This window comes from Lolium rigidum, chromosome 5 (assembly GCF_022539505.1).
Source record: "Lolium rigidum isolate FL_2022 chromosome 5, APGP_CSIRO_Lrig_0.1, whole genome shotgun sequence".
Lineage (NCBI taxonomy): Eukaryota > Viridiplantae > Streptophyta > Magnoliopsida > Poales > Poaceae > Lolium > Lolium rigidum.
In genome coordinates, this window is record NC_061512.1 from 115,979,946 (window position 1) to 115,993,887 (window position 13,942).

Genomic DNA, 13,942 nt, shown 5'->3' on the forward strand with positions numbered 1-13,942 from the left:
CAAAGGTCTCATGTGTGTTGAATTTTGACCAAATTTCTGCATAGATGTGTTCCCAAAAAGGTTTGGCACTCATTGGTGATCTTGGTTTGAAATTTGGAAGTGGTTTGTGAAAATTCCAAAAGTGGAGGGAATCTAGAATTTGTTTCAATGTAGCATCTTGGGTTGACTATTTTGAGCAATGGTCAATAATCTGGTCAAGGTGGTCAACACCAAAGTTGTTCATCTTGATAAGGTCTTGGATGAGGTGCAAAGAGTTGAGGTGGTTTAGTTTAAGAATCTCTTAATAAAAGGGCTCAAAGTGGGTAAGACGTTAAAATTGTCACATGTGACCATTATCACATGTAACTAGGTTTTTGATTTTTCTTTGATTTGATTTTGGTTTCTTTGATGCAAAGCTGATTCTTATTAGTTTAGGAACATTTTCAAACCATTGAAACAATTCCAAAAGGCCTAGTTCAAAGATTTGCAAAAATGGCCATAAACACATAAGAGGTGATATTTCAATTTTCCTTATTCTTCTATTTTGTTCCTCTTGCTTTACTTGGGCATGGTCTAGGGTCCACTTAGGGTGAGATTAGGTTTAGAGATGGTTTCAAACCATTTGGGTAGAGTATGAATGCATAGGGCAAGATTTGGTAATATGGCTAAGTGCCACATATGCTTCCATGCATAATTTTCTTTCCTTTTTATTTTACATTTGATTGAGTTGGTAAGTATTAGGTTAGGTTTGTTTAGGCCTTTCAAATCATCCAACAAGGTAGAGCAAGGCCTAATTGATTATTATCAAATATTAGTCATAGGCTTACATAGGCCTTTCCTTTTTAATTTAATTTATTTTTATTTTGTTTATAATGGATGGTGAGAAGAGGGGTGAGGTTTAGGGTTTAGTGGGGTCTAACAATGTTCACCACAATTTAGAAAAGTAAGAATGGTATTGGTCAATATTTGCATGCTATGGCTATATGCCCCCATAGGTCTTTTTATTTTATTTTTGTTTCTTCATATTTGATTTATTTGGTTTTGAGAAGGTTAGGGTTTAGGGTTTTGGAAATATGTTCAATGCAATAAACAAACAATCATGGAAATAATACAAGGATTAGGTATGAGCACTATGCATAGCATCATATGTAGTAAAAGTTTTTGTTGGTTCCAAATTTCGGAAAAAAGAAAATTCATTTTCTTCTTTGTTTGAAAATTTGGGATGTTACAATCATGTAGGGCAGCTCACAAGATCTAAACATGAGGCACAAATTGGAGAAGACAGCCATCTAGCTACTGCTATGGACCCATAGTCTAGGGATGAACTACTCACGCATCATTTTGGAGGCGGGCATGGCGATGTAGATGCCTCAGGCGATGATTTCCCCCTCCGACAGGGTGCCAGGAAGAGCTTCAGAACCCTCCCGAGTTAGGGTCTGCAATGGCTGCCGCGATGGAACTTTTCGTGGATGGAGGCTCGGGTCTTCAGATTTTTCCGAGATCGTGAATAAATAGGCGAAAGGGTGAGGTCGGTGGAGGCCAGGGTGGCCCACACCACCCCTTGGCGCGGGCCCACCTTTGGCCGCGCCATGGGGTGGTCAGGCCGCCGTGTGGTGCCTCTTCGACCCCCCCCCCCTCCTCTGGACTCTGTCTTCGTTACGGTAAAATATTGACTTCGGCTTTTGTTTCATCCAATTCTGAGAATATTTCCTGCACAACTTTTCTAAAATACAAAACAGCGGAAAACAGGGAACATCTTGTTAATAGGATACTGCCGGAAAATGTATAAAAGTGCAACAAAGTGTGAGCAAAACATATAGGAATTGGTGTAAAACAAGCATGGAGCATCAAAAATTATAGATATGCTTGCAACGTATCACTAGCCTTCATTGGTGGCCTCAATAGAGGAGGAATCCTACGCCACACGTTAACACACGAGCATGACTCTCAAACCCTCACCCTCAATGGTATGATCGCAACTGCTAGTGCCTATGCAACAATGGATGACGATGCTCATGGTTCCCTCCAGCTTTCGTAGTCCCAAATCAGCGAAAGAAAGACAACAACAACAACAACAACAACAACAACAACAACAACAACAACAACAACAACAACAACAACAACAACAACAAGCAAAAAAAATCCGTCAGAGGACCAACAACAGGGTGAATACGACATGGTAGCCATGGTGTTCCAGCAAAGAGGCCAAGGAGGAGGCCGAGTCCGCGGTCTTGGAGGCAGAGCCGACAGGGGCAGCAGTGCAGTGAGCCAGTGACGAGATCACAACTGTCGGATCTCGTCCTCCCCAAACATACGAAGAATATAGGGTATTCCCTTCTTAGCTCACCTTGACGCCAACGGAAAATCCACTCAAACAAACTGCAAGTGCAAGCTCGTCAACGACCTTATGGCGTATCCGGAAGCTGGCTATAGGCGCGCCCGGAAGAATAGGCCACGCTGAAAAGGGGGGCAAGGCAATGGAAGAGGCTAAGGAAACAAGTGAAATGGATGAGGGCGAGGCTCCGCTGGAACCCGAAGGGGATACCGCATCAAAATCCAAAAATCCTTATGACAAGAAAAGCGCAACTATTTATCAAACTTTCCTTGGAAGACCCACCGCAAAGGCTAAAACAATCTAGCCCGCGGGCTTTAAATGCCACAATGTGAAAACTCCCCCAATACGTGATGTGGTCGAAAAGTTCCATCACCTGGAGCCATGAGGACCACCCGGAGCTGATACTTAAGGAGCACTATGGCCTGGTAGTCAACCGTAGGATTGACGGATATGACTTCTCCAAGTGCTTCATGGACGGAGGAGCCAGGCTCAACATCATGCACATGGAAACCTTGAAGAAGATGAACCCATCGCAAACTCATCTCAAGCACAGCAGCATAGAGTTCCACGGGGTGGTTCCGGGTAAAACGGCGAACTCACTAGGTACCATAACACTTCATGTGGCCTTGAACGACGTACAAAATTACCGCAAAGAAATGATCACATTTGAAGTTGTGCCCTTTAGAAGTTCCTACCATGTGATGTTCGGCAGGCCAACTTACCACAAGGTCTATGCAAGGGCATGCTCCATCTACAACAAACTGAAGATACCAGGACCGAAGGTAGCATTACTGTTTGGGGCAACTACAAGAAAGCTCAAGAGTGCGAGTTAGGAGAAGCCGGCTTTGCTGAATTTGTCCTCAAAACCGAGGAGCTGAGAGACATGAGGAGCCAGGTGGATCCGATAGAGATGCCCGCCCTCAAGAAGCCGATTTCCAACCACAATCCTTCGTTCAAGGCTATAGAGAAGCCAAGAAGGTAGAGCTTACTGATGGATATTCCTCTAAGACCAAAGCCATTGGAGCAGCCGTGGATCCGAAATAGGAAGACGCGTTCATCGAGTTCCTCCGCAAAATATAGCTATCTTCGCATGACAGACCTCTAACATGTTCGGACTACCTAGGGAACTCGTCGATCACTCACTAAACATCAACCCCGGTGCCAAGCTGGTGAAGCAAGCTTTGAGACCCTTTAGAGACAAGAAACACCGCGTCATAGGAAAAGAACTAGCTAAGATTTTAGAAGTAGGATTTGTTAGAGAAGTGATCCATACTAACTGGGCTGCGAATCCAGTCCTTGTACCCAAAAAGAACACTAAAATACTAAGAATATTCATTGATTATACCGTCTTGAACAAACACTACCCGAAGGATCTGTTTCCTTTGCCTCGCATTGATCAAGTCATTAATTTGATGGCAGGATCAAAACCCATTTGTTTTCTAGATCTTTATTTCAGGTATCATCAGATCCGGATGCGAGAGTCCGACCAATTAGCGACCTTGTTCATCACACCATACAGTACAAATTGCTATATTACCATGACTTTTGGTTTGAAAAACACATGTGCTACCTACCAGCGTACGATGCAGTGGTGCATCAATGACCAAATTGGTTGGAACATATACGCCTACCTCTCCAGGAAACCTTTGACAACCTTTTAAAGTACAAGATGATGTTAAATCCGACCAATTACTTCTTTGGCGTATTAGCCAGAAAAGTTCTTGACTTCATCCGTATCACATAGTGGGAAATCTCGTCAACTCATTGGCCTGGGCCTAAGGAGACTGTCATGGTGAATGGTTTATGAATATTTAACATAGTCTCACCCATTTGTGGACCTCCAAACGCTGCAGGCCGCATAATTGTAATGGGCTAACAACATTTGCTAATAAACCGTTTCCCAATATTTATCACAATCTTACCCTTTGTCTGCCTTGCTCCGTTGGTATTTCTCTTAATAAATGGTTGCTCTAGATAATTGTGGAGTGTGGATTGGCCAGCGGCTAGGGTCTCCAAATTCACACTCCCATTCTCCAAAGTTGCCAAACACACTATTAGTTAATTGCAAATCATTACAAATTCTCTTGTTTTGTCTTAAAAAATTGGAGTAGAAGGCCGGGCTTCCTTTCTCAATGGCAAGGCCAAGCCAAACAATTACTTTTCTTTTGGGAAGACAACATTTCATTAACTAACCAAACTGAAGAACGCAGAATTTTTTTGGTCAAATCGCTGCCACATTTTATTGATTAGGAAAGCCAGAGTGCAAATTATACATATAATTAAGTTTACATTCAGACACAAACTAAAGTAACTACAGTAAAATAAGAACGTCTAACGACTGATCAACAACATGTAAACAATTCCCAGAGTAATCATACAGAAATAAAATGCCGCATTGATCACATTTGCTTGCTTCTTCGAACCAACCATCTGTCTTAGGTGCTTGATGAGTTTCTTCCCATCAGTTCTGCATCACTAGTGACACTGCCCGAGCCTAATGTCTCCACCGTCGACGCTTGATTAAGCTCCCGCATTGTGCCCCTCCTCCTAAACCAATGATGCCCTCCACTTGAAGCCTCCACTCAAAATAGCTACATTTCTTCATATTCTAAAAAAGAGCACACGAACCCTAAGTCCTAAATCGGAGGAAAAATCAAGGAATCTGCAGAAATCAGAGAAAAAAGGCCGATGAAAAACTCAGATCTAACCTTTCCCAGCTCTGTCTTGCTCTCGCACTTCACAAATTCTCGCTCAAAGTTCCCATTCTCCTCTTTTGTTGTGACCAATCGCTTCAATGGCGCGGCGCGTGTGCTATCGGGACATCTTATCATAGTCACTGCGCCATACTTAGGCCATGAGGTGCGGAAGGCTCAACTAGAGGTCAACACATATCGTCGGCCGTAATCGCGCGCGTTGTCGTCATAGAAGAAGAATAAGGGGAGGAAATAGGGGCGACAGGCAGGTAAGGGCGAGCGGAGGCTCCCATCTTGTACTAAGCTGAGCTAGGCAAGTTCTAGGTCCCGCGGTGAGGTGGATCCCAAGCTCGCTGGGCAATGTGTGGGTCAGCGCTGAGGTGGTTGAGTTGTGGGTCCCGCAGCGAGGTGGATTCCATGCTCACTGGACAATATGTGGATCAGCGGTGAGATGGATGAGTTGATATAAACGGATAACGATGTCCACCGAGCTTAAGACCCGTGTTGCGTCTAAGCTATTTTGACCGTGAGAAGCTTCACATTGCAGCTATTCTGGCAAAGGACGTTGGCTTCTAGCTAATTCCGAAAAAAGGTCGCACAGAAGCTATTGGACCATACGGAATTACACATGCATACGTGTCTGTCCATATTTAATTGGGCCATGTTAATTTCGCCGGGTTAGATGTGTCTCAATTTTATTTTACGAAACACACTACAGACATAGGCCATATACTCAGTTACTCACCCCTATGAACGCACATATTATTTATTAATGACCATATCATGCATTTTATTTGAAGGGGTACTGAGGAAATTACCGTCCTTGTATTAGCTAGGGAGGGCCGGAGGGTTCAACCCAAGTGGAAGTCTCACCAGCAATAAAAGCCAGGTTGCACAGCAGCCCGAAAGAGGAGCTCGCAAATATGATGAAACAGAGCTTGAAGTTGACACGCCTCTGCCTCTTTACATCGATCGATTTCTACGTGTCGCGCTGCGTCTGTTGACATGCAACAGCAATCCTTCTCTTTTCTCAGGCGACAGAGGACATTCGGTGCAAAAATCATTGCACCTTTATTCGGCACGATTGCACGAACAATTTCGCGCCATCCAAAGATTATGACAGAATGTGTTCCTGTTGTCGTAGACCCAAAGCCAAACGCTTGTTGTGGCCTTCTAGGTCCACACCGTCACAAAACCATCCAACGCACAGAATGTACTCCTTAGCCCAAATTAATTGGTGCAGCCATATTGTTGTCCATTACAATTTACAAGTATAATTCTGATGTGCGCTAGTTAATTTAGGCTGAAGAGAGTAATTTCAACTACTCGCTCCGATCCATGGTAAATATCGATGTTTTAGTTCAAATTTAAACTAATTAAACTAAAACTCTGACACAATACTTATTATGATCGGAGGGAGTACTTTTCTTCTCCATCTTTTTTCGATAAAGGGAATATATTAATATCAAGAAGATACCAATTACACCCAGCCTCTGCAACAACGCACCACCCTAATGGCACTACGGATGCACACAGCCAAAAACAAGAAAAGAAAACTAAGAAACAAAAGTCCCGCTACGAGTATCTCGGGCCTAACAACAGTAATACATCCACCGTCAAGACAACACCTGAATTACAGACTAGTCCCCGCTCTCAAAACAAATACCTCCACCAAGGACATTGCCAGGCACAACCAATTAAGGCCAGACCTTGGGTTTTCACCCTGAAGGTAGGACTCTGCACTTCACCTGTGTTGTCGCCCCCACTTTTATACCGCTGTTGTGAAGCCCGAAACACCAAGCAAGTCCCTCAACATCGCAAAGACTTGAAGCTCCCTTAGCTAGTCCTCCCCTCTGGCCTTCATGAAATTCTCTTCTTCCGACTTTCATCATGGATCCATAGTCACTTGATGTCAATAAAAGAAAAAGAGCTTCGCGCCGCTCCCTCCAGAACCAATCGGTCGGAATAAAAACATGGGTGCGCACTACCGAATACCTCCGATCCAACAAACTCCAGGCAAAAGCACTGTTACATTCATCGGCGAAGCCTTCCGGAACTCAACACTCCGGCCAGATCACGAGTCCAGGCCCTAGGACCGCCGCCTTTATTCAGGCTGGACCCCCACGTCGGCGACCATCCTGGGCTGGCCACTCCAACCCTCCACCGGCGACACCATCGCCGGCTTCCAAGCTCCTCCATCTCGCCGCCGGAACGAGTAGGTTAGCGATAGTTGCTTGACGATGCCTTCAACAAGATAACGACGCGAGACGCCGCCATCGCCCGCCATGACCGGAGTCGGCTCGGTTTTCACCGGCTACTATGCCTCCCCGTCTCGGCTGCCGGCGCCGAAAGTGGGATGAAAAATCCAACACGGCCCGGCCGGCCGGCGCCTTCGGTGGATGAAGTCGGCCACCACCACCATGCCGGGCCGAAGACCCGGACGTCCTCAAGCCGCGAAGAAGACCCGGCGAAGCCTCCTTGTGCCATTGACGAGACGCAGCGCGCGATGGATCGCGATCCGAACCTCCGGCCCGGATCCGACCACACCGCGGCCAACATCCGCCGCCGGCCGCCGGAGATCCGCCGGCCACCGCCATCCCGGCTGCGTTCGGTCGACGGAGGAGGAGGGTGTAGGCCGCCGCCCCGCGCGCTCCCGCGGGCGCGATGCGCTCTGCCGACGGAGGACCGAGCCGCCACCGCCGCCTCACCACAGGGGCTTTGCCCCGCGGCTTCCTCGGCGACGGCGGCGGAGGAGGGGGGCCTGTAGGGGAGGGGAGGAGGGCGGAGTGGAGGGGAACTCCCCGGGGACGGCGGGCGGCGCCGCCGCCTCGGGGGAGAGGTTAGGTCGGGGGCGACTTAATGCATCTTAATTGGTCTTAGGAAACAATACTAGGTGAAAACAAGATACCTTTCTTCTCCATCTTGTACCAACGAAGAACAATCTACTCCATGCAAGCCCATGCTAGCAGCATCTCATGGACAATCGGGTAGGTTCAGTACTGGTTTGGGTTCAGGTTAATGATCATACCATATCTCCTCAATTTCCAGATGAACCCATACCAAGCCTATGTGTAGATCGCAAGGGAAAAATTATCGGTGTCACCAAACCGGTACTAGCTAGCTAGCTAGCCAGAATGCAACCGGAGCAAGCAAAGGAAAAGCGAGAGTGAGCACACTGCACATGGATGCACCAAGAATATATCCATGGAGACTTTAACTGTAAGTGTACTACGTAGCTTCTAATACATCTTCCTCTTTGCTCTTTGATATCTTCTTAAGCAATACTTGTCAAATTAAAGGTTTTTAAGGCATCTCGGATCGGGAGAATCGTCTCCACTGTCATCTCACATCATTCTGAAGGCGCAGACGCCATTATATTATTCAGTCGGTGCTCCATTAATTTGCTGCCTAAAAGCACATGGATGTTTTCTTCTCGCTCTCTCTCTCCCAAAGCAAGGAGCGAGTCCTTATCATTTCGAAGTTCGAACGAACATGGGGCCACACCCGCAAAGAAGCCACTATCTCAGCATCAGCATCTGTCGTGTAAAGCTCTTTGTGAAAACGTCAGAAAGAAAAACACTTTGCAAGAAAGATGGCGATTCCAGGTAATAAAATATATAATCTGCAGTCTTTTCAGAAAGGCTCATGTGTAAATTTCAGTTGTGAAATTTGATGAAAACCTATTTGGGCTGTCAAACTAGTTTACTCTCCCAAAGTATGCAGTGGAGTAAGCTGGTTGCAAAGTCAAAGTTCCTACAACATTTTTTCTCTACCAAGAACAGATGCTTCCAACACATGCGCATGCCAGAGCATCCGTTGGCAATTGGCACACAGAGGGGACTAAAGAAAAGAAAACGGCTTCCGCAAACTATCACTTGTGTTCCCAATGCTTCTTATGATCAAACTCCATGTGTGTGAGAGAGACTATCCAACTACCTTTTGCTCTTGGACTTGGGGATCTCAAACACATAGTCCCCATGTGTACTTTCTCGCAAGCTTCAACCAAATCCCAAAGCCACGAGAGAGCTGCCAAGGAGGATCTGGTTGTTGCCACCAAACCAATATAGGGCCCAAACAGGAGTCCAAATTTCTCCTACAACTCCAGTTAACAAAAGCTTAAAGCTCCTATATCTTGTGTCCGATCATTATCAAACGAGTCATTACCAAGATAATTGAGCATATAAAAAAACATTCAACAGGATTCCTTATAGTTGTGCCACAAAAATGGTTTATTGACAGTTGTTATAAGCTTTGAAGTAGCAGTAACAGAAGAGTAAGCAGCTAATGAAGGCGGCACATAAGCATCGTGTTAACTTCCCCTAAGCAAACGGTACTAAATCATCACCCCTCCTTTACATTTGTATTATATCCCCACATAAATAGTGATATTATTACCACCGATCTGCGCCTCTGCTTTGACTATGGAGTATGGACACAACACAGGCGAACGCTACTCCAAGAAGAAGCCTACCTCTCGCCGGAGCTAGCCTTGATCTTAACTAGACCTCGACGTGGCAGTAGGTGGTTGTCTGGAACTTGAAGCCGCTGGCCCCGGGTGCGCCGTTGCCACCGGTGGTGACGAGGAAGGCCGGGCAGGTGGCGAAGAGGTGGTAGTGGCCGGAGATCCAGCTGCCGACCTTCCACCTGACGCGGCCGTCGATCTTGACCTGGAGGATGAGGTAGCCCGCCTGGCAGTCCTGGGAGATAGCGCTGGCGAGGTATGGCGCGAAGGGGACGTTGGGCCCGTCGAGCACCGGCGACCAGATGTCGACGTCGCCGTGGCCCTGGTAGACCGCCGGGAGCGAGGAGGCGACGGTGATCTGCTGGTACTTGTAGGAGGCGTAGACGTCGAGGCGGTCGTAGTAGACGCCGACGCGGTCGTTGGGGTTGCGGGAGGCGACGGTGACCTGGAGCGAGGTGGAGAGGAGGCTGGAGGCGTTGGAGAGGTCCAGCTGCCGGAGGGAGGCGTCCTGGAGGTAGAAGCGCGGGTGGGTGGGGCGGAGGACGAGGTAGACGATCAGGGAGATTACGGCGACGATGAAGGCCAGGAACAGGAACACGGCCAGCAGGCGCCGGCAGCAGTTCCGGAGGTGGTCGTCGCGGTGGTTGCCGCAGTCCTTGCCCATGGCTGCTTTTTGGTCAGTCGACCGACGAGCTCTTCTTCCTCCTCTAGCTTGGATATAGAGTGATGTGTGTTGCTTGGGAGGGAAAGGGGGGATGGAGGTGTAGTGTGCTGTGGGACTGTGGTGTTTGGGAAGCGGAGTAAATCGGGCTGAAGGGGTCACACAATTAATAGGCTCTCCTCTGATTCTCAATATCATGGTGGGGCTGCTCTGCTCCTGCCAGCGACGTACGTGTCTACTAATTCTCGTTAGACGACCATAACGTAAATCTACCATGTCCTTAAGATTAGACCGTTAGTCCAATGGAAAATGATGGGATTCCCCCGGGGGACGGAACGTCCAGCAACCTCCTGCGTCCGCGCGCGACGCGTGTCCACGGGACCACCAGACCGCAATCCTTCCTTCATTTGCTGGCCATTCAATTCCTTGCCTTATCCTCTCGTTTCCCTTTTTTTCCTGCAGACCAAGGAGACGAGCGGAGGAAGCCGGCGGACGAGGCCAGCAAGGGAGCCTCTCCTCCCCGCATGAGCTCGAGCTCCAGCGCAGGTGGCTGCTCCGCCGCCGGGGAGGGCATCACAGCACGGAGGCGGTCGACCTGCAGCATGCCAGCAGCGAGCGTGAGGGTCTCCGCCTCGTAGGCGCTAGCGGCGCAACGGCGACGGGCTGGGCCGGCGGCACCACGGGGACGGGATGAGCCGGCGGCGGACGTAGAGCAATGTGGTTCCGACCTCGTTTCGTCCTCAAGTGCGGCGACCTCGCCACGAATTTCTCCATTGCCATGGCCTGCCCGAAGCCGCCTCCATCTCCCGCTCCTCTGCATCATTAGGAATTTTGCTACTATAGGCTTGCGGCGTTGCTACCTGCGGAGGCGGTTTTGCTATTTAAGGTGTCTGGCATTGCTACCGGCGGATGGTGGATTTTTGCTACGGGCGGAGGCCTACTTTTGTTACCATAGGCATAGGACGTTGCTACTAGCAGCTTGTGGAGTTGCTGTCCTGGACGGACGGAGTTGCTGCAACCTCGAACGGCGTTGCTGTAGGCGATGTCTCTGTTGATATCTTAGATGATTTGCAGCATATGAATAAAAAAATTTGCTACAATTTATTTGCGGGTTTGCTACATCTGCTTAATATGTTTGCTACGTGGTCTCCGGCGAGGTCTCCGACGAGGTCTCAGGCGAGCCCAGCCTTTTTATTTTCTTTTCATAACGAACCGTTTTTTGCTTCAGTCATTTGCTGCCGGGGGTGATTTTTTGCTGCCGGGGGATGTTTTTTTGCTACATGCAAATCTAACCGTCAAAATGGTTGATCCGACGGCTGGGGACCCGGGGGCTGGGGAATCAGATCCCCCGGGGGACGCCCAGCAGTTTCCTAGTCCAATCCCTGTGGAGATTTGTGCTGAAAAAATGCAGAAAATGTAAGAAACGCATGTTTAAAATTTATTCCCTGCATTCGCAAAAAAAAAAAAAAAATTCCCTGGAGAACGCATCGTCAGCCCCTCAGATCTTCAAGTGAACGTTGGATGCAACTTCCATATTTTCTTGCTGCGACGTGGCAAGTTGTTATTGGGTCGTCGCTCCATCCACTCACGTTGTTGGAGTCTAAAAACAAACCTCTACTTTCATGTAATACCAATGTAAATTCTCGCTAAACAATATCACCATTCATGAAAGTAAGAAAATGAATTTCAAAATTTACATCAAGGGCTCTTCGTTTCTAAGTTCTTTTTTGTAATTTTTAGAAGTAGGTTTTAGTCCATCTGGTTTCAGAAAACTGCTCGCCCGAATCACAAACTGATCGAGATCGACTAGGTTCCCAATCAAGAATAATTTATATTTATAGAACACACGATTTTCCAAGAAAAAATGGCGAAAAAATTGTCATGTTATAGTGATCATTGCCGTGTTCGAAATAATATGCATGTTAGCATGAAGACAATATGGCGCGCTATAACAAAATAGCGTGGGTCTAAAAATACGCTATTAGCATGCTATAGCGTGCTATTAACTCGAATAGCGCGCTATAGCACCTAAATAGCGTAGCGTCGGCTCTCCAGATATGCTATAGCGTGCTATTAGTGTTGGAATAGCGCGCTATTTTTTCCCATGGTATACATACATAGTCTTTAAAATATTTCAATTTTGGTTGCGATGAGGCCAAGTAGCGGCCTACCTCACAGAGCACACAACTTTGGAGATGGCTGAGGCGGAAGGATTAAAAAGCAGAGTTGGCACGTAGTGGGTCGATGGACGGAATAAAAGAATGCGACGAAACTTCCATTCACAATCTTCGCTGCGTTGGGCACCGGCAAGTATAGCCGTATAGGGAGTACAAATGGACAGAGAAGACGATGCTGCGGTTTCTTGCCACGTAACGGGTGTGTAGGTAGGACTCGATTTGTTGGACTCGACCTGCCACCGCCAGATGTGTGTAGTGCCCAACTGCGCATGTGTCTATGTATGAAACGAGGCCAATCAAGCATGTGACCGATTCCAATGTAAGGGATGATTTTTTTTTTCTTTAATAGTGTCTTGATTTCGGAGTTTGATTTGTTTCTTAACGGCAGCCTGCAACTATAGAAACCTATGGTTGGATGGTAAGAGAATACATTAAAAGTGATAGTACTTGTGAAGATCGTGCACATCCCATCCCACCAAAAATAAAACCCTAGGTTTGTCGCTGGATGGCAGGCACGACACAGTTGCACCGCAGTAAACGGGTAGCCTCCTTCCCATACATGCAAAAGTCCCTCAAGCCCGCTTAGCCTTCCCGGCAAGCTTTTCTGCCAAAGCATTTGGCTATAAAAATGTATGGCGTGTCGCGTCGTCCCGCCTTATCACCTAGTAGACACACTAATTCCTCTTCTCCTTCTCGCACTCTCGCCTCCCCACCATCTTTTGTTGGCTGCAAACCACATGGGCCAAGCTAGCACATGCCCCGCGCCAGTTGTACCCATCATCCAACGAGGAGCTGGAGCGCGCGGCGATGGCGCATGAGGGCTGGACGAGTTCGTCCCAGAGGAAGACATTAACGAGGAGGGGGAGAAGGAGTCCGCCCGTCCGCCGAGGAGTGACGAGCAGGCAGCCCTGCCCGTCTTCTTTGAAATTGTCAATGAGGAGGTGGCGCGTGCCTGCTCCCTTGAGGAGGTGAACCTAGCCATCAAGAACCGCACGAAGGAGATGTATCGATAGCATATTATGGAGAACAAGAGCATCAGTAGGGTGATGTCCGTGGAGCGTAGGCCAAAAGGGCCTACTCTCCTAGCGGATGGCACTCACTACTGCCCAAGAGGCCAATTGTGTCCTTGCTCTGGAGGCCACACGGGAGGTGCGAACCAGCGCATGCGTGCGAAGCCATGGTGGTCAGGGCGCCCGAATATTGACACAAACGGGAAAACAACGTGCGGTGACGCATCAGAGCCGCTCCAAGCTAGGGCGGGGAGGAGAGGGCCGCATCCGTGACATGGGCCAGCGAGGCTAGCCCATCCGGCGTCGTCGGTCGGAGCAATAACGAGGCCTAGTAGTCTAGGGAAAAATCGATTGTATTTTAGTTTTATTAAGATCAAAATATTCTATCCATGTTTAATCACCGACTAGTGGGCTAGGGGGCGACATTTGGGTTATCTCCGTGCGTGTCAGCGCAAACGGCTAGCCCAAATTTAGGCTACAATTGCATCCACATGTAGAGAAAAATAGACACCCTAAGTTTTGGGTCGCTGCGTGGGACGAGTCTTTCCAGCGCTGATCCATTCAGCCGCACAGAAACCAAATATGTGGCTCGTTGGACATGCTTTAACTTTTTTCTTCTCAAGAT

At 48.0% G+C, this 13,942-nt stretch overlaps 1 protein-coding gene across 1 annotated transcript; it reads right to left on the minus strand.

Annotated features, from left to right (window-relative positions):
• Positions 1 to 9,192: 9,192 nt before the first annotated feature.
• On the minus strand, positions 9,193 to 10,202 carry LOC124654233 (NDR1/HIN1-like protein 1). Its single transcript, XM_047193249.1, has one exon. The coding sequence runs from the start codon at positions 10,131 to 10,133 to the stop codon at positions 9,507 to 9,509; it is 627 nt and encodes a 208-aa protein (XP_047049205.1). The 5' UTR covers positions 10,134 to 10,202; the 3' UTR covers positions 9,193 to 9,506.
• Positions 10,203 to 13,942: the final 3,740 nt, after the last annotated feature.